The following is a 22,598-nucleotide window of genomic DNA, read 5'->3' on the forward strand; positions in this document are numbered from 1 at the left end:
CCTACAAGTTGAAACTACCAGCTGAACTCGGGGCAGTTCACAATGTCTTTCATGTATCGAACTTAAAGAAGTGCCTATCAGACGAAACACTCATCATTCCTTTTAAGGAACTCACTATCGACGAGCGGTTGCAGTTCGTCGAGGAACCAGTTGAAATCACGGACCGGGATGTGAAGGTCCTCAAACACAAGAGAATCCCTCTTGTCCGAGTTCGTTGGAACTCCAAACGTGGCCCAGAGTACACCTGGGAACGCGAAGACAGGATGACAGAAAAGTACCCCCAGTTATTCGGGAACAAGGCAACCACTACTGAGGCTGAAGCTACTACTTCGGAATTTCGGGACGAAATTCCAGATCAACGGGGGGAGGATGTGACACCCCAGGAAAATCAGTGAACAGTACAGTTTACATAGCTTCCTCAGTGAGTGCATACCAAATTTCGGGACGAAATTTCCAATTAGTTGGGGATAATGTGACAACTCGAACTTTAGACTTGCTTTGATGTAACGTTTGTGCACGATATGTGATTTTATAAACCCGAATGATTAATTGATTTCATGATATATGTTATGTTATATGCATTATGTGTGTATGTATGTCGTATGTATGTGAACCGGCCACACAAAGCCCTTTGGGCCACTCCTTGTGCACGCGGACCATTAGACAACCAAGTGGGCTCGGCCCACTCCCCACTCGCAACACACAAAACCGAGTTAGGGGTTTTGTTTTACCACTTTTGCAAATCACACACACACACACAAACCCTAGAAGCTTTGCTCTCTCTCTCTCTCGGCTTGTTGAGGAACCGACGGCACAAGGCCATCCGACCACCCTCTTGTTCGGATCACATCTCGTTACTTGTAATCGGTTAGTATATTATCTATGATTATGTGTTTTATGCTTAGGTGATGCCATGATAAATCGGATTGTATGAATTAGTATTCGGTTGGTATGAGTTATTTGATCGTGCTCTTGTTAATCGGTTTCTGTGAATGATGATCATGTTTTCATACGAAATAGGTTGCATGAGTGATTTGTTAATTGGTCCGAATTGATGTTTGTAATCGGCTGAGATGATTCTGTTTGTACATGCGAATTAGGGTGCATGCTAGGGTGGTGTTATGATTAGGATTCGGTTTAGTGTTGGTTGATAATCCGATTATTGATTTGATACGGTTATGAATTTGCTAAATGATGAAGGTTTGAAGACATTATGAATATGATTGAATGTTGTATAATCCTTGTTTGATCTGATTTCCGAAACTGCCTAAGTGTTTGCTGAAATCACGGAGTTTAATTGACTAGAATTATGGAAACCAGTTACACAGCCGGTTGCGACTCAGATTGCGAGTCGAAACCTCCCCGTCTCGACTCGAAACCACAAACAGCACCAGCCGAAACCACGGTTGCGAGTCCCGTTGCGACTCGTAACCAGACCATGATGAACCGAGATCTCCATTGCGACTCGCAACCAGCTGTTGCGACTCGTAATCTCCGGTTGCGACTCGAGATCTCCGTTGCGACTCGAGACCACCCTTTACACGCACACTGTTGGGCCTTCACTGTCACGGGCCCAATCTGTTGAGCCCAATGATTTGAGTTGTGAACTGTTTGTTAACGGACTTGTATGTGTTTGCTATTTGGGCCGAATGGGGAATCTGAACTGTTTTGTTATTGGGCTGCTTATGTCATTGGGCAGGGTATGGTTGGACTTAGACAATTGGACCCTCACATGCTATGTCTTATCTGCTTACGTGCGTACATGCTTGCCATGACTATACGTGATTACTATATACGTGCTATATACAAACCTGACTCGTATAATAACCATGATAGGACGTGAGTGACCATTTACTTGCTACTTATATTCTTTGTGTATCTGCCGAGCAAACCAAGGTGAGTTCACACAGCCAAGGCATGGGATTCCCGGGTTGGGAATTGGGTTGGATATGTTGAATTTGGAATGATTACTCGTACTTACGCATATACCAGACTATAGACCATCGTCCTCAGGTTAGTCAGGACACGTTACGTAAAGCCTACGTAACCCAGTATATTTGCCATATGTCTCCCGGGTCGGGAGGACACGTTACGTAAAGCCTACGTAACCCAATACCATCCACTGGCTTCCAGGTCGGAAGGCCACGCTGCGTAAAGCCTACGTAGCCCCCACGCGTACCACTGTCCTCGGGGAAGGGCACGTCACGTAAAGCCTACGTGACCCTGTACGTATTCCTGTTCTCGGTAAAGAAGAACACATGGTCGGATGTTAGTCTAGTAAGTACCGTTAATGAGAAGCCCTCATTAACCAGGATGAACATGGGAAGCCCCCACCTTTATTACACACTAGTATGGGAAGCCCCCACTAGCTATACTTATGCATTACACAATGAACTTACTTTCTGTGAACTCGCTCAACTAGTTTGTTGATTATTTGCTGCATGCCTTGCAGGACCTTAGGTATACTTGGAGCTTGCACAGGGAAGAGCAGGTCGTTGTGGGCAGATGGATCATGAACATTATTGAACTTATAACTTTATTTGGGTTTACTTTACATTGCTTCCGCTACTTAAAACAGTATTTGGTTTTGAAACATCAATCATGTCATGGAGACTTACGTTAATTACTTTTATATTAAATGCTATGTTTGATATGATTGATGGCTTGATCCTGGTCAGTCACGCTCCCAAGCGGTGGTATTCCGCGGGTGGATTTTGGGGGTGTGACAGTTAGCGCCAGAAATTCAGAGCCACGTGACATCGGCTAATCTTGATAATATCCAGGCTATTCAGCGCCTTGCTCATCGTATTACGGATCAGGCAGTGGATCAGAACAAGCTGCCAAAACGCATCAGTGCTACCACTACTGCTGTCACTACTTCTGCTACTCCCAGTGACAACAAGAGAAAATCGGAGGGGGATTCCAGCAAGGGATCAGTTTCTGTTCAGTCTCAGCAGCGCAAGAGAAATGACTACCAGAATCCGAGTCAGCAATCATCTGGCAGTTAGGGGCAGGGTGGATATCGGGGAATTCACCCACTATGTAACAGGTGCAACAGGCACCACAGTGGACGGTGTCGTAAGGAGCGTTGCCAGAGATGTCTCAAGATAGGGCATGAAGCTAAAGACTGTAGGAGTTCGTGGCCTGCAAATCAGAATCAACAACACCCACCACCAGCTCCACAGAACCAGCATCAGCAGCAGCAACAACGGGGCAACATGGGATGTTTGCAGTGTGGGGCTGAAGGTCATTTCAAGCGTGATTGCCCCCAGTTGAACCAGAACCAGAATCGCCACAATAACAACAATCAGGGAAATGGCAACAACAACAACAACGGTGGGAACAACAACGGCAATGCAGCAAGGGGTCGTTCATTTGTGTTGGGGCAGGGTGATGCCAGAAATGATCCCAACGTAGTCATGGGTAAGTTTCTTTTTGACGATATTTATGTTACTGTTTTGTTTGATTCGGGTGCGGATACGAGTTATATGTCTTTGAAAATGAGTAAATTGTTAAAACGTACACCAACACCCTTAAACACCAAACATGTCGTAGAACAAGCAAATGGTAAAAGTGTAGAAGCCACGCATGTAGTCAAGGGTTGTAATATCATTCTAGCGGGTCAGGCCTTCTCGATTGATCTTATTCCAATAGTTCTCGGTAGTTTCGACATCGTCATCGGCATGGATTGGTTATCCAAACAGCAGGCAGAGATTCTATGTAAAGAGAAGATCATTCGCATTCCTCGTTCGGGTAAGGAACCTCTCGGAGTTCAAGGCGACAAGAGTGGTGCTGTGGTTGGCATCATCTCTTTCTTGAAGGCTCAGAAATGTTTAAGAAAGGGTCATACGGCTATCTTGGCACTAGTTACTGATGCAGCGACGAAAGAGAAAAGAATAGAGGATATTCCAGTTGTACGTGATTTTCCTCAAGTGTTTCCTGAAGATTTACCAGGTCTATCGCCTCATCGCAAGTCGAGTTTCAAGTCGAGCTAGCTCCAGGAGCAGCACCTATAGCTCGCGCACCATATCGTTTAGCTCCAACTGAACTGGAAGAACTGTCAAAGCAACTACAAGAGCTCTTGGATAAGGGCTTTATTCGTCCAAGCTCTTCGCCTTGGGGAGCTCCAGTATTATTCGTGAAAAAGAAGGATGGCACTTTCAGGATGTGCATAGACTACCGCGAACTGAACAAGGTCACAGTGAAGAACCGCTATCCTCTTCCTCGTATTGACGACTTATTCGACCAGTTGCAAGGGTCGAGCTACTATTCCAAGATTGATCTAAGGTCAGGGTATCATTAGCTGAGAGTCCGGAATGAGGACGTCTCCAAGACAGCATTCAGAACTCGCTACGATCATTACGAGTTCCTAGTCATGCCATTTGGGTTAACGAATGCGCCTGGAGTCTTCATGGATCTTATGAACAGGGTGTGCAAACCCTATCTTGACAAGTTTGTCATTGTCTTCATCGACGACATTCTGATCTACTCCAAGAGTCAGGAGGAACACGAGCAGCACTTACGTCTTATCTTGGAACTTCTTCGAAAGGAACAGCTGTACGCCAAGTTTTCAAAATGCGACTTCTAGCTTCGTGAAGTCCACTTCTTAGGCCATGTGGTGAACAGGGATGGGATTCATGTCGATCCATCCAAAGTAGATTCGATCAGGAACTGGCCTGCACCGCGTACACCAACGGAAATACGCCAATTCTTGGGTTTGGCGGGGTATTACAGACGATTCATCAAGGACTTTTCGAAGATCGCACAGCCGCTTACTATGCTGACACATAAAGTTGTCACCTACCGTTGGGGAGATTCCCAGGAAACCGCTTTTCAATACTTAAAGGATAGGCTTTGCTGCGCACCTATTCTCTCATTGCTAGAGGGCACGGATGATTTTGTGGTCTATTGTGACACATCGATACAGGGGCTCGGTTGTGTGTTGATGCAGTGTGATAAAGTTATTGCCTACGCCTCGCGGCAACTCAAAGTTCATGAACGGAATTATACGACGCACGATTTAGACTTGGGAGCTGTTGTTTTCGCGCTCAAGATATGGCGACACTACCTGTACGGTACCAAGTGCACTATTTACACCGATCACAGGAGTCTCGAGCATATCTTCAAGCAGAAGGAATTAAACATGCGTCAACGACGATGGGTCGAGCTACTTAACGATTATGAATGCGCTATCAAGTACCATCCAGGCAAAGCCAATGTGGTGGCAGACGCTCTCAGTCGAAAGGATACTTTACCTAGGCGTGTACGAGCTTTGCAGCTCACTATTCAGTCTGATCTTCCTGCACAGATACGAGATGCTCAGGTGGAAGCACTGAAACCAGAAAACGTGAAGGCTGAAGCTTTACGTGGCTCAAGGCAACGATTAGAACAAAGGGAAGACGGCGCCTACTATGTAACAAGACGTATTTGGGTCCCACTATATGGCGGATTACGAGAACTTCTGATGGATGAAGCTCATAAGGCTCGCTACTCGGTACATCCAGGTTCGGATAAAATGTACCACGACATCAGAACAACGTATTGGTGGCCAAACATGAAAGCCCTCATCGCAACTTACGTCGGCAAGTGTTTGACTTGTGCGAGAGTCAAAGTTGAATACTAGAAACCTTCAGGCCTACTTCAGCAACCCAATATACCGCAATGGAAATGGGAAGAAATTTCCATGGATTTCGTTACAGGCCTACCTAGATCACAGCGTGGGAATGATACCATATGGGTGATCGTTGATCGACTCACAAAGTCTGCTCATTTCTTGGCTATCAAAGAAACAGACAAGTTTTCCACACTAGCAGACCTATACGTAAAGGAAATAGTCTCGAGGCACGGGGTGCCCACATCTATTATTTCGGATCGCGATGCACGATTCACATCAGAACTATGGCAAGCAATGCACAAGGCTTTTGGCTCTCGGTTAGATATGAGCACTGATGTGTGTAAAATACAACATATAAATCACATCAATTAAGGCATAAAACTAACCCTTTTTAAGTACTAATGTTGGAAAAAGAGTTTTTTTGTCTTTCTTTTGTATTTTCAGGATGAAATGAACTCAAATTCACAAAAGAAGCAAAAAGACAACTAATTCTAGCATAAATACAAGAAAAGGAATAAAAGTAGACTGCCCGGACCCTCAACGGCATCCTCCAAAGCAAAGAAGAGAAAGCAGAAGCCTGAACACGCCCCGTGCTCAGCCAGCACGGGGCCGTGCCCAAGAAGCAGCATAAAAGACAAACCTATAGAAGCTTCCATTGCCCACCACGGGGCCGTGTCCAGCGGGCACGGGGGCGTGGTGAAAGTACAGCAGGCACATTAATTGTAATTGCGAATTACAATTAATGAGGAGAGAGAGTGTCAGACGGGCACGGGGGCGTGTCCAGCGGACACGGGGCCGTGCCCAGCCTTCTGTTCAGCCTATAATTAGGGGTGCTTGGTTTCACTCCATCTCATCCCTTGGCACACCACCTCTCTCACACTTCATCCACCACCCACCACCACCATAATACCATCATCCACCACCATCATCCATTGTCCATCACAGAGTGTGTGAGTCGTCTCGGGATCCAAGATTGATCGTAAGAGTTCTTGACAATCAAGGCCATGTTTGCCTAAGTCTCTTACATCACTTGGTGAAGACAAGTGTTTAGTATAATACTTTTTATTTGTTTTTGTATTAATGACTTTAATAACTAGTTACTTATGTTGAAGGTGATCTTTCCTTATCGTTTGTCTGTGGTGTCTTGCCGTTATTTTACTGTCTATATAAAATAAAAGATTTTCACCATTCATATCTCCACGGTCTATATGGAGGTATGTTGGCTACCTGGTCGGGGGTTAAGGGAACGGTTTGGTAAGGGTCTTGCCCTTGTTCAGCGTTTAGAGGTCCTGCTTGGGACCTGGGTCAAATTTAGTAGGATCTCCTTCAATGCCCATAGGTATTGGATGGCGGGGATCCAAACTCTTTGACCCCCTCATAAGTTAACTACTATTAATACTATAACCCGGCTATTTAGGACTGTATCCTTGCTGACTCAGACTACTTAGCCGAGGGTAACGTCACCGCCGAAAGCGGGGCCTACCACAATTTGCATTAATAACTTAATTCATTATCTTTCAATAATCCCGACCCTTTAGGATTGTATCCTTGCTGACTCAAACTACTGGGTTGAGGGTAACGTCGCCTTCAAAAGAGGGGCCTACTACAATAACTAAGATAATCTCTTAAACAAGTGCAAAAGTGCGAAAATAATCAAAGGTTATACTAATACACGTGTCGGATCCAAGTGATTTATCTTGTCTATCTGTTTTTACTTTATTTTATTTTCAGCATTTAGTTAGTTTTTACTTTCTTAGTTTAAAAACATTTTTCTAACATTTTGATTTGATTAGACGTTGAGGATAAACCGGTACTAAAAGCTCTTGTGTCCTTGGACGACCTCGGTATCTTACCAACACTATACTACGTCCACGATGGGTGCACTTGCCCATATGTGTGTTTAGTGTTAGTAAATATCGTGTTTTATAAATTTAAAACTTGGCTAAAAGTGTAAAAAGGGGCTTAAATATACATCTAAAATATATCGCACTACACACGCATCAAGCACGGCTTATCACCCTCAGACGGATGGGCAGTCTGAGCGCACGATCCAAACCCTAGAAGACATGCTTCGGGCATGTGTTATTGATTTCGGCAACGGCTGGGAAAAGCATCTCCCGTTGGTGGTGTTTTCATACAACAACAGTTATCACACCAGCATACAAGCCGCTCCATTCGAGGCATTGTACGGGCGTAAATGCCGGTCACCTCTCTGTTGGGCAGAGGTGGGGGATAGTCAACTCACGGGTCCAGAACTTATAGTGGATACCACGGAAAAGATTGCACAAATACGACAACGCATGGCGGCAGCACGCGATCGTCAGAAAGCCAACGCGGATAAGCGTAGGAAGCCATTGGAATTTCAGGTCGGGGACCGGGTTTTACTTAAAGTCTCACTCTGGAAGGGTGTGGTTAGATTTGGTAAGCGAGGCAAGCTCAATCCACGGTATGTTGGACCATTCGAAATCACTGAAAGAATAGGCAAAGTAGCCTACAGACTAAACCTACCAGCTGAACTCGGTGCAGTTCACAACGTATTTCACGTGTCGAATCTGAAGAAGTGTCTGTCAGATGAGACTCTCATAATTCCATTGAAAGAACTCACTATCGACGAGCAGTTGCAGTTCGTCGAGGAACCAGTTGAAATCACGGACCGGGATGTTAAGGTCCTCAAACACAAGAGAATCCCTCTTGTCCGAGTTCGTTGGAACTCCAAACGTGGCCCAGAGTACACCTGGGAACGCGAAGATCAAATGACAGAAAAGTACCCCCAGTTATTCGAAACTAATGCAACCACTACTGAGACTGAAGCTACTACTGCGGAATTTCGGGACGAAATTCCAAATCAACGGGGGGATGATGTGACACCCCAGGAAAACCAGTGAACAATACAGCTTACCTAGCTTCCTCAGTGAGTGCGTACCAAATTTCGGGACGAAATCTCTTTTAAGTTGGGGATAATGTGACAACTCGAATTTTCAAGATTTCCTATTTTGCATTTATTGCACGAGCATGTATTGTTTAGTTGTTTAATTGCACAAATAATTGGCTATGGAATTGTATACGTTTTGATACAATGAAGTGTATTGTGTAATTGTGCATGGTTATGTGTTAATTGTGATAAAGTTGTTAAATGCATAAACTTGGTGGTGAAACTGTGAAATTGATGTGAGATGGTGTGCTTGTGTAAGATATAGTAATTCAGGGTGTGTAGAGTAATTAGTGAAACTTATATGATACTTAACCCTAATCCTTCACTAAACCTCACACAAGAAACCAAAGCACGTACTTCACATTCTCTGGCAATCATCACCATCATCATTGGCAAGACATTCATCACTTTTGTTTCCACATTCTCTCAAGAATCATTCAAGGTAATTGCTTATTGATTATTGTATACTAGTAAACCCTAATTGATTGTTTAATTGTATCAATTCTTGATTCTTGATTATGTGTTCATGAAAACCCTAATTCTTCATATGATGCTCTCTGTGATTATTGATTTGATTCTGATTAATATGATAATGTTATTGCTTAGTGTAGAATCGATTGCCTGATGATTTTGATGCAGGATATGTAGAAATATCGATTGTTGTTTTGATCAGTACAATGCAAAGTATGTAATTAGGGTTCACGATCGTATGAGAACTAGAACGTAACTGTTACAATCAGTACAATGGAATCGAATATCTAATGAAATATGTTTGTCAGAGTTTTATGTGAATCATGCCTTGAATCCGAGCTTTGATTGTACAAGTTTGTCTGAGTTTTTGCATCATAGTCTTGTCCGAATTTTGATGAACATGGCATCTGGTCCGAGTTTTCTAATAACAAGCATGTCCGACCTTTTTGTATGTGCATATGTCCGAGTTTCATGTGAGCCACACTCCCATGTCCGATCTTTAACCTTAGTTAAGGAGGGTCCGAGTTTTAGAAAGGGCAGCCCCTACCCTAGTCCGAGTTTTATATAAAACATCAAAAGGATCCGAGTTTCTTGTCAAGTATGCTGTCCGAGTTTTGTAATAATGCGAGGGGTCCGAGTTTGTGACCCACTACCTTGTCCGACTTTTACACCACCTAAGGGGTCCAAGTTTCTTGGCCACACCACATGGTCCGACTTTTAAACAGGGGAGACCCCCCCAACACTTGTCCGAGCTTTTAAGAAGGGCAAGGCCCTGTCTATTTTGTGTATGATTAATATGAGGCCATGTATTGTATGTTAATTTATGATTTGATCTGTTAGATGTGTATGCTACTGTGTTTAGCCACAAACTCTGATTAAGCTTGATAACGATGTTAATATGTTAAGTATGTTAACGTTGGCAATTAGGTTAAATATCCACGATAGATTAAACAGTGAAAATCAAAGACGTGACGCATGAATTATGTGAATACGATTAACTGTTTACGTGATGTATGATTCTATATAATCGCATGATACTGAATGCAACTGTATGATCCCGCATGTATGAACAGTTTATGTGATATCATCCTGCATACAATAAACACACAAAACACAGTTGCTTGAATGTCAATGATTTGCAGACCCTAATTTGATGCAAACACTTACATCGTATCACGTGCAACATATCCTAGGTCGTGTGTAACGGACTTAGACATTTGATAAACCCTAGAGCATAGCATACCGAGCAAACCAAGGTGAGTTCACACAGCCAAGGCATGGGGTTCCCAGGGTGGGAATGGGATTGATTTATTTATTTGTACTTCTCTAGGTAATGGAACGTAGTGATATGATCCTCGGGCGAGGAAGGTGATTGGTTAAGATACTGCTAGACTAGTGATGCTTATAGAACTGATCTTCGCACACACGCCGGGGTTGGCTGCGATAATATGACTGATCTTCGCACACATGCCAGGGTTGGCTGCGATAATATGACTAATCTTCGCACACATGCCTAGGAAGGCTGCGAACTATACACTAAAACTTCGCACAGGTGCCGGGTGGCCGCGATAGAAACATACCTATTCTAGAATACTTGAGAACTTTCCCTAATCTTCGCATACATGCCTAGGTGGGTTGCGATACAAACTATTACGATACATGACTTAATGAAACGAATACAAGGCTTACTATACTGTTACAATTACTGAACTATAAACTGTGAACTCGCTCAACTAGTTGTTGATCCTCTGTTACATGCCTTGCAGGTCGTTAGATACATGGAGCTTACACAGGGAGGAGCAGGTCGTTGTCGAGCATGGATCGTGGATGCCATGTTAAAACATTTAAACATTTGGACTTATGTTACACATTGGGTTTTCATACTTATGCTTCCGCTACACTTTGAAACTATAATTATGTTTTGAACACCTATCGTATTGAATGACTGGTTTACATTTATTTTACTTGATATTAATTACATGTTCAATATGATTGGTGGCTTGATCCTGGTCATGTCACGCTCCCAAGCGGTGGTATTCCGCAGGTGGATTTTGGGGTTGTGACATATTCTGTCCATCCTGGAGCAGATAAAATGTATCAGGATCTAAAGGCAAATTATTGGTGGATAGGCTTGAAAAAGTCTGTAGCCGCTTATTAAAGCCAAATGCTTAACTTGTGCGCAAGTCAAGGCTGAGCATCAGAAGCCGTCTGGCTTGCTACAACAGCCTGAACTTCCGGAATGGAATTGGGAATGTGTAACTATGGAATTTATTACCAAGTTACCCAAGATGGGGAAAGGAAATGACACAATATGGGTTATAGTCGATAGACTGACTAAATCAGCACATTTCTTACCCATCAAGGAGACTTATAGCTCCGACATGTTAGCCCAGTTATACGTTGATAAGATTGTAGCCTTTCATGGCATACCTGTGTCTATTATCTCCGACAGAGATACTAGATACACGTCTCATTTTTGGAAAAGTTTCCAGCAATCTTTGGGCACACGTTTGAATTTTAGTACGGCTTACCATCCTCAGACAGACGGTCAGAGTGAGCGTACTATTCAGACGTTGGAAGACATGCTTCGTGCATGTGCTATCGATTTAGGTGGTAATTGGGATAAGAATCTACCACTAATCGAGTTCTCCTACAACAATAGCTACCATACCAGCATAAAGGCTGCGCCCTTCGAGGCATTATACGGTAGAAAGTGTAGATCGCCTGTTTGTTGGGCGAAAGTTGGAGATGTCCAGTTATCAGGACCAGAGATAGTCTTCGAAACGACAGACAAGATTTTCCAGATTCGAGACCGTCTTAAAGCTGCCCGAGATAGGCAGAAGAGTTACGCAGATCTGAAGCGTAAAGATTTTCACTTCGAGGTAGGTGATAAAGTGTTACTAAAAGTATCACCCTGGAAGGGGGTGATGCGCTTCGGTAAGAAAGGCAAACTAAGCCCGAGATACATAGGACCTTTCGAGGTTATCGAACGTGTCGGATCGGTTGCCTATAAGTTAAACTTACCGGGAGAGCTCAATGGAATTCACAATGTGTTCCACATCTGCAATCTAAAGAAATGCTTCACCGATGAATCATAAATAAAATAATCAATTTATGTACTAATCTTTGAAAAGTATCAGAGCTAGCAACCAAACCATGGCAATAATTAAAGACTAAATGCAGGTACTATGCGTAATTGGCTGGGATTTCTCCTTAGCATCACTAGAAGTCTCGCAAGCTTAAGATGCCTGAAGTCTGTTGAACAATACTTTTGTTATTTACTATTTGATCCCCTGTGGATTTTACTTTCAACAATGGTGATACCTTGATATACACTTAACGTTGAACTATATTTATATTTATGCTTCCGCTGTGCCTTCATATAATTGTGTGGTTTGACTATATTGTTGCCAACTACGTCACGGTAATCCCCCACCGGGCCCACCGGTGAGACACGTGGAAATCGGGGTGTGACAATGTCAAACACGAAAATCGTGAAAGGAGAAGAATACTAAAAAGACAAAAAAACCCTCGGACCCTGATCATGCCCCGTGCCACGTGTTTGGCAAGAACGCGTTCTCACCGTTCTCACACTTTTTACCGTTTTCTTCTGATCCCGTTTCTATATATATATATATATATATGAATTTAAGGAATCTGGTGTGTTATCCGCTTTCTGGATGCCACAAAAAAGTCAACACTGTTAAGACGAATCATTTGTCATGTCAATATGTCATCATATCAAAACTTTGGAAACTCTCGCGAAGTTCTTTGGTTAAAACATAAATTCACCAAAAAAACACATTTATCTCTCAGAGAGAAATGTCTGGATAGTCTATTGTGGTTTAGCAAAATTTTATATTTTATTTTTAATTTTATAAAATTACACTCTTGTTTCATATATTATTATTACTCAGATGATCCCAGTAATGATTGAAGATCAATTTTCTCAGTTAAGTGAGCGTTACATCACCGAAATGCCCACATATTATAAAAAATCAAATAAACTCAAAATAGATGGACCCACTTCTATGTTTAATTGTTAGAGTTAATTGCTTGGATGGTCCCTTTGATTTGCCATTTTTTCATCTTAATCTCTCAACTTTCTAAAATTACATATTTGTTCCCTGTAGTTTTTGTTGTTAATGGATTTTTAACTTATATTACAAATTCAGGTTTTTGTTGTGTTCACAAATTGGGGATGTAAAAAGTTGTCCATGGCTCTTTTTGACAAAACCAGTTTCAATATAAATCGATTGTAGGTTGACCTTCATAGGGCGTCGGAGTTGTTGCTGGAAAACTGAACGACAGCGAAGTTGAAGTTGCAGTTGAAGGTGGTGAAGAAGAAGTATTTTCTTTCTATATTTAAGTTATTGTTTTCAAAATAATATTTAAGTTATTTTTTATAGTAAGGGTATTTTAGTCAATTTAGGTCCCCTTAACACTAAAAACTAACCTTTATTTACGCTAGGATTATCCGAGTAACAAACAACCAAACTACAAGAAACATACATGTAACTTTAGAAAATTAGAGACTAAAGGTGAAAAAATGGCAAAACACAGGAACCATCCAAGCAATTAAAATCTTAATTGTTATATACATGTACCTATAAACTATTTAAACCACACATCTGTTTCCATCACCACTGCCAGCCACCATACCACCCCCTGCCACCTACCGTCGCCACCATACATCGGTCTTCTTCTCTAGATTTAGCCACCATACCACCGCCCAGCCACCTACCGCCACAACCACACATTGGTCTTCTTCTCTAGATTCAGCCACTTACCTCCGCTACCATACACCTGTCTTCTTCTCTAGATTCATTCCCTTGCGAGCTAGCTGAAATTGAAATCTGTCATAATAACCTTCAGTGATTCATGTTTTACACATGATTTTTAATTCGTGGGTTGTAGGATTTGTTGTTAAATATTAGATAATTAAATGGATTCAACGTATATTTTTTAAATTTATTTTAATGTTTTATTTATTAGTTTATAATATAAAAGGATAGTTTTGTCATTCACACCCACTTAACTGAGAAAATTAACCTCCATCCACTCTAGGGATAATTCGAGTAACAATTAGACAAACCACATGGAACAAGAATATAATTTTAGAAAGTTGGAGACTGAAGGTGAAATTTCGCCATACCATAGGGACTATCCCAACATTTTTCTCTTATCTCTGTGTAATTTCCCCGACAAGGTTCTTAGTTCTTACAATTTCCGAATTTGTTTCCACTGACTAATGAAGTTCGGTATCTTTCCAGTGAAATTGTTGTCACGTATTCTTCTAAAAATATAACAAACTCACACACGTTAAGAAAAACTACAAACCTTTACGGATATTATGTACACCACAAAAAATATTGATTTTGAGTGACTTCTGACTGCTTTGCCCTTACAAAATAAGACTTAAACTAAAAAAAAAGAAATAGATGTAGTAATTTAGGTCTATTGGTGTAATAAGCAAACATTCATATTTAAAATTTGTAAAAGTTAAAAAATAGATGTAGTAATTTAGTATTATTAATGTAATAATAAAGTAGAAGTAAACGTTATACATATTATTTTGAAGTCTTCATGAACAGTATTTTACTTTGAATTTAATAATAAACAATTATAGGATGGTTTTTAAATGATCCTTCTCATATATATATATATATATATATATATATATATATATATATATATATATATATATATATATATATATATATATATATGGGAATGATGTATAGAAAACCCACTTTAATTTAGAAAACTCGGAAAACTCAAAGCTCCCGATACTTTTTTTTCTTGAAAAAATTTACACATGTTATATACATGTTTTTAAGGGTTTTGGGCAAAAAAAAAAAAAAAAAAAAATCAAAAAAGCGCAGAGTAAATATTTTTAAAAGAAATAAACAAGTTTTGGTGTAACACATGTTACATTCAACTGACATATTTGTAACATGTGTTACACCAAAACTTGTTTATTTTTTTTAAATATCTACTCGGCGCTTTTTTTGATTTTTTTTGCCCAAAAACCCTTAAAAACATGTATATAACATGTGTAAATTTTTTCAAGAAAAAAAAACATCGGGAGCTTTGAGTTTCCCGGGTTTTCTAAATAAAAGTGGGTTTTCTATAGATACTTACATTATATATATATATATATATATATATATATATATATATATATATATATATATATATATATATGGGAATGTTCATTGGGGAACACTAAAAAAGTGGGGACAACGGGGAACCGGCTCAAACGAACTCCGATTGGACTCATTCCAGCGGCGTTGGGACCGGCTCGTCGAACTCTAACTAAGATCTCTTAACCCTAAACCCTAAATCCTAAACTCTAAACGTTAAAGCTAAAAAATAAGGCTAAAAGCTAAGCTAAACCGTAAAATCTAAACTATAAACCCTAAAAGCTAAACCCTAAAGGCTAACCCTAAAGCTAAACCCTAAAAGCCAAACCTTAATATATTTAAGGTTTAGGGGTTATGATTTAGGGTTAAGAGATCCTAGTTAGGGTTCGACGAGACGGTTTCAACACTGCTGGAATGAATCCAATCGGAGTTCGTTTGAGTCGGTTCCACAATGTTCTCCACTTTTTTAGTGTTCCCCAATGAACCTCACTATATATATATATATATATATATATATATATATATATATATATATATATATATATATATATATATATATTTATAGGGGACCGCTAAAATGAGAACCATCTCGAGTTGTAAGAACCGTGAGAACTACACCGTACGGGGTGAGATGGACCAAATTTTTTTCATAAACGTAGATGCGTGTATTATAAACACATTTGTAAAAAAAAATTCAAAAAAAAAAATGTCTTGTGTGTAGTTTTGAGCACCACAAGTTTGTGTTCACGGGTACCGTAAATCCTACCGGAAAATTTACGGTACCCGTAAACATACACTTGTGGTGCTCAAAAGCTTTTTTTTTTTGAATTTTTTTTCACAAATGTGTTTATAATACACGCATCTACGTTTGTGAAAAAAATTTGGTCCACATCGCCCCGTACGGTGTGGTTCTCACGGTTCTTACAACTCGAGGTGGTTCTCATTTTAGCAGACCCCTATATATATATATATATATATATATATATATATATATATATATATATATATATATATATATATATATATATATATATGGGGAGCTGCTAAAATGAAAACCACACCCAGTTGTAAGAATCGCGAGAACCGCTCTCAACCAATCAGAATATGACAACCAAAAGGCTATATTGGTCATTTAACTCAAATGTCAAATCCCTCTCTCTTTCTCCAATTAATGCACCAGACAACTTTCTCTCTCTTTAAAATATCTCACAACTTTCTCTCTCTTTATATTATCACCCACGTTTCTCTCTCTTCATCCTAAAACCTAAAGAAGAAACCCCCAATTTCCATCTCTATGCACTCTCACCTCACATCTTGATATTGAAATCCTAGCATGATTTCTCTCAAAACATGGCAACCACACAAAGATCACACTCTCTGTTTTTCTCGTCTACTCGCCGGCTGGAACCCATACATCCCCCCCATCTTCTCCGGTGAGCCGCAACCCTTCATCTCCCTCGCTTCATCATACAGATTCAACCACGGATCGGATGTTTCAGCACCGATTCCGAGCGGCCAAGTGGTGGTCGTTTGTGCGACTTGGGGTTTCGAGTGAAGGGAGATGGGGGTTTGCAGGTTTTTTCAGTCGTGGAGAAAATGGGTTTTGGCGGCGACTGTGTTGGTGGTTTTTGATGGAAATGGAGATGGTGGTGGTGGTGGTGGTGAGGACTGTCGGAGACGGTGGTGGCAGTGGTGGGGTTTTCACGGCGATGGTAGTGGTGTTTGGTAAGATATTTTTGGTATGCTTTATTAAGGTTTTTTGCTGGTGATTTTTTGATTATTTAAATGTATGAATCTGTGAACTTTTGGAATGGTTTTGAATGTTTCAAACAGTGATTTTTGCTGGGTTTTTGGTGGTGACTTTGAATGTTTTGAATAGTGGGTTTTGCTGGTGATTTTTTGATTGTTTGAATGTTTGAATCTGGGATATTTTTGAATGGTTGAATCTGTGGGTTCTGGTGGTACTTTTTGGTAGATTTTCGAACAGTGAGCTATGTGGGGTTTGATTCGTTTTTGGATTTGGGCGGTGATGACGAAAAAAAAACGCATATTTTGATGACGATGGCGCGGCACGGATGGTGGAGGGTAGGTTTTTGAACCCGCAACCCCACTTTGCAGCCTCTGATTTATCGGAAAATCTGAGCGAAAACCCCGTTTTTTTTCAAGAATCCACTCGTTCTTATGATTTTTGTTTGTTGGGTTTTTATTTTTTTTTAGGCGTCGATGCTGATAGCAATCTATCTGAGACACCTACCGAGTTTGCGATTTTCTAGGTGCGTTCATTTTTGCGTAAAAAAATTTTGTAAAAAAAAATTTAAACCGTAGACTTTTTAACGTAAATCGTAAACTTTTTAACGTAAAACGTAAATAGTTTACGTAAAACGTAAAAAGTTTAAAGTAAAACGTGAAAAACGTAAAACGTAAAAAGTAAAAACGTAAAACGTAAAAAAACGTAAATTTTTTTACTAAAACGTAAAAAGTAAAACGAAAAAACGTAAAACGTAAAAAACGTAAAAAGTAAAACGTAAAAACGTAAAACGTAAAAAAACGTAAATTTTTTTACTAAAATGTAAAATGTAAAAAGTAAAACGTAAAAACGTAAAATGTAAAAAGTAAAACGTAAAACGTAAAAAGGTTAACGTAAAAACGTAAAACCCCAAAATGTAAAACCTAAAAACGTAAAACGTAAAAAGTAAAAAATTTAATGTAAAACGAAAAACGTAAAAAGTCTAAAAAATCTATAAAAAATCAGAATTTTAAAATGCTTTTAATAAAAATATTATGTTTAAAAAATAAAACTAATTTAATAATACATAAAAGTAATAAAAAAACAATAAAGACAAAAAGACAAAATAGAGTAAGTTTACTAAACTACCCTTTTGGATTATAATATTAAAGACATAATAATAAAACAAAAAATATTTAATATTAATTTTAGTTAATTTTAATCCCATCCATACATCTTGTTGATCTAATGGCTAGAAACTGGTTCTCGCGGTTCTTACAACTGTAGCTGGTTTTTCATTTTAGCGGTCTCATATATATATATATATATATATATATATATATATATATATATATATATATATATATATGTTGGTGGTGTATACAAAGATGATCGCATAGAAATCACCTCTCAGTATGGAATATCACCTAAATATAGAAGATTTATTATACTCACACATTAGCCAAGTTGGTAAGTTTTGCAAGTGCAGCCGGTAGTTGTCCAGTGAAATCATTTGAAGATAGATCACTACGATTACAATGTTTTACATGAATGCGTTAGGTACAGTTATACTATGTATAGGTGTTAGGTCTAATCATGCATACTTCTAATAATGGAATTTGTGTCGTATACATAGAAATGATTACACACCAAGTTGGTCAGTGAAATCATTTGAAGATAGATCACTACGATTATAACCTTTTACATGAATGCGTTAGGTCAGTGATGGATCTAGGATTCCGACCTAGGGGTAACGTGTTATAAATAAGTCGTAACGAAATCGAAAAAATGTCAAATTTTTCCAATTTTTTTCCGACCAAGGGGTAGCGGGATTTACCCCTACCAAAGAGATAGGTCCGCCGTCCAATTATACTATGTATAGGTGTTGGGTCTAATCATGCATACTTCTAAGGGGTGACGGGGCGCCCCGTGATACCCCATCCACCACGCGTGGAAGAATCACACACACCGTCCTCACCCCTTAGTTTAACGAGTGGAAGATAAAATACACCGTATATTTGATGCGTTGAAAACTTTATATTTGAACGTTGATGACTGTTGGATGGAGTCGTTTGATTTAAAAAAAAATTAACACACTATATATATATATATATGTATATATATAGAATTGCGCTAAAATAAGAACCACCTCGAGTTGTAAGAACCGCGAGAACTTTTTGATCCAGGCCTTGGTGGACCAAATTTTTTTTTTCAGAAACGTAGATGCATGTATAAAAACAACATTTGTAAATAAAAAATTCAAAAAAAAATGTCGTGGGTGTAGTTTTGAGCAACACAAGTTTGTGTTTACGAGACCCGTAAATTTTCCGACCAGATTTACGGGTCCCGTAAACACAAACTTGTGGCGCTTAAAACTACACACACGACATTTTTTTTTGAATTTTTTTTTTACAAATGGTGTTTATATACATGCATCTAAGTCTATGAAAAAAAATTTTGTCCACCGCGCCCCCTACGGTGTAGTTCTCACGGTTCTTACAACTCGAGGTGGTTCTCATTTTAGCATTCCCCTATATATACATACATATATATATATACATACATATATATATATATATAGTGTGAGGTTCATTGGAGAACACTAAAAAAGTGAGGAACAGTGAACCGACTCAAACGAACTCCGATTGGACTCATTCCAGTGGCGTTGGAACCGGCTCGTCGAACCCTAACTTGGATCTCTTAACCGTAAACCCTAAATCATAATCCCTAAACCCTAAATATATTAGGGTTTGACTTTTAGGGTTTAGCTTTAGGGTTTAGTCTTATGGTCTAGCTTTAGGGTTTAGGGTTTAGATTTAGGGGTTAGTTTTAGGGTTTAGCTTTAGGTTTAGCCTTTAGGGTTTAGCTTTTAGGGTTTATAGTTTAGATTTTACGGTTTAGCTTAGGTTATAGCCTTATTATTTAGCTTTAGGGTTCAAACTTTAGGAGTTAGGATTTAGGGTTTAGGGTTAAGAGATCTTAGTTAGGGTTCGACAAGCCAGTTCCAATGCCGCTGGAATGAGTCCAATCGGAGTTCGTTTGAACCGGTTCCCCGCTGTTCCCCACTTTCTTAGTGTTCCTCAATGAACCTTCCCCTATATATATATATATATATATATATATATATATATATATATATATATATATATATATATATATATATATATATATATATATATATAGTGTGAGGTTTATTGGGGAACACTAAAAAAGTGGGGAACAGTGGGGAACTGACTTAAAGCCGAGCTCGGTTTTAAATCCGAGCCGAGCCGAGCCAGCTCGGTTTATAATCGAGCCGAGCCCGAGCTTGCCCTAGCTCGGCTCGGCTCATGAACAACCCTAATTCCATCCATAATAGACAAACATGCACATGTGCATTTTTGTCATTTCTTTGACAAATTCCATAATTCGTTACAAATATTAGACAATTGCACTTTCATTTACACTACCATATGTAATATACTAATTTTTACATTACCAATATTAGAAATGCACATGTGCATCTATATGTATCAACATGAAATAAGGTGTTTTGGTATACTAGTTTGAATACACTTTCCCTTTCATCTATCATACTATCCATAATACAATACCATTACCTTTTACCATCCATAATACAATACCATTACCTTTTACCATCCATAATACAATACCATTACCAATATTTACACTTTATTACATGTATATAAACACCATTTATACCATCCAATAAACATATTACATCATAAATTGACAATTATAACTAAACCATCAACCACTAGATATAACTAACCAAAAAACATGTACATGAGCCTACTTCTCCATTCAAAATCACAAACTTTTTGTATCAAAACACGTTATATCATGGTTATACTTAATGATGCACATGTGCATTTTGAATATTGGTAATGTAAAAAGTAGTATATTACGGATGATATTGTTAATTAAAGTGCAATTGTCTATTACTGATAATGTATTACGGAATTTGTCGAAGTAATGATACATATGCACATGTGCATGGATGACTTTTTTTTGGTAACTAAATATAGCGATTTAAAAAAAATTGAGTGCTTTTCTGATTTTTTTTAGATTTTATTTTGTGTTTACATTGGTTCTCACGGTTCTCAAATGAACCTCACCCTATATATATATATATACAGGACAAAGATCCGCTAGTAACCACCCTTTATTGCGAGAACCGCGAGAACCAGTATGAACACAAACAGTAATACCTAAAAAAACCTAAAAAACACCCAAATAATGTTTTTTTGGCTTCGAAAAGTAGCGATTTTTTTATAAAAAATATTAAAAAATTCAAAAAAAAAAAATTTGTGTGAATTTTAGCTATTTTTAGGCATTTTTGGTGCGTTCACATTGGTTCTCACAATAAGAGGTGGTTCTCGCATGATCTTCTCCCTATCACACATTCTACATACTTTATACCATTTCACCCACATTCTACATATTTCACAAAGACATTTTGTTTCACACATTCTACGTATTTCACAAATGGAATTTCCTATGGATTCGTTTACGATGACAGCGATAGCGATAGCCAAATGTCTTCTGCAATGAGACGCTTGAATTTTTCGAGAAGGTGTATGTATAACGAACTTGAAGCAACTTCGAGCCGCCCAAAACTTCATTAAACTTTAAAGGTAAACAAGTCAAATTCAGAAAACATGTACATATAATCCCAAAGATATTAGTACTATTAGTTTTATATTCTTAAGGGCCATTTTGTTAATATTACATTATATTTTGTCAGGCGGCGTCAACGGATTGAGATGTGGTTTGAAGAGGTTGGTTCGCGTTGCAAGGTGTATGAAGCAGCCGGTTTAATATGTTTTAGTTGTAAAATTTTTTAAGCTTCATTTGTGAAGACACACATCCGAGTCCGGATATGTTCCCAGAGGACGAACCGAACCATACCTGGACGGACATACTGAAGATGTCCGTTCCCATATCACCGAGGACGAACGTCCGTTCAAGTGCGTCCGGACGATGACATCATGCAAGTTGACCATTATAAATACCCCATCAAGTACAAAGCCAAGTACGCTTTTCTGAACCTTCGTCCCAACTTTCTCTCTCTATTTTCTCTCTATACCCATACTTATCCTCACGCCAGAGGGTGGTCGCAGAGGAGCCCTCCCATCTCTGCGGCGAGCCTAACGGTTTACTGTTTTGCATGTAGAATTTCCAGCTGCTATACAAGATCCAAACCCTCCATTTACAGGCTCCGGTCTTAAACCCTCCACTTTGGTGAATTTCTTGAGCAACAATCTGATCTATGGCGGCCTCGGGTTCTATGAATTCGGGATTCACAGCTGTTAGTACGCAAACTACAGCGCCGACAAGCATTGTTTCCACAGTTTCAGCTCCTTTCAGCTCGGGACCAGGAACAACTTTGCCATTCATACTGATGCCCACTTCACAAATATCAGAGTTTGATGCGGAATTTCTTTCCAAAAATGCAAGTCTTCTATGAAGATTAAAAGCCCAACAGGCTAGAGATGAAGAGATCCTCGGTTTACGAACCAGGCTCTTCCATGATGAAACGTCGGTAAGGACTATGGGTCCTACAATTTTCACCTCTCCTACTTTCACCACAGTTGTTACTTCGGAAACTTATAATGGATATGTGCAGGGTTCCTCCGGGCCATCTCCAGCAATGACAGCGCGAAATGAAACGCAAACGGAAGTAGTCAATGATCCGGAGCTCACCAA

The 22,598-nt window shown here is 39.3% G+C and overlaps 1 protein-coding gene across 1 annotated transcript in view; it reads right to left on the bottom strand.

The window, feature by feature from the left end:
- Window positions 1-22,289, bottom strand: part of LOC110925238 (probable LRR receptor-like serine/threonine-protein kinase At1g07650) — a 98,599-nt gene extending 76,310 nt beyond the window's left edge. Inside the window, exons 1-3 of the mRNA XM_022169204.2 lie at window positions 21,979-22,289; window positions 18,345-18,416; window positions 14,242-14,313 (exon numbers count right to left, since the gene is read on the bottom strand). Of these exons, the coding sequence (XP_022024896.1) occupies window positions 14,242-14,313; window positions 18,345-18,416; window positions 21,979-22,289 (455 nt within the window). The remainder of the gene's footprint in view (window positions 1-14,241; window positions 14,314-18,344; window positions 18,417-21,978) is intronic.
- Between the last annotated feature and the right edge of the window lie 309 nt (window positions 22,290-22,598).

The sequence above is a fragment of the Helianthus annuus genome, chromosome 17, assembly GCF_002127325.2.
Source record: "Helianthus annuus cultivar XRQ/B chromosome 17, HanXRQr2.0-SUNRISE, whole genome shotgun sequence".
Taxonomy (NCBI): Eukaryota; Viridiplantae; Streptophyta; class Magnoliopsida; order Asterales; family Asteraceae; genus Helianthus; species Helianthus annuus.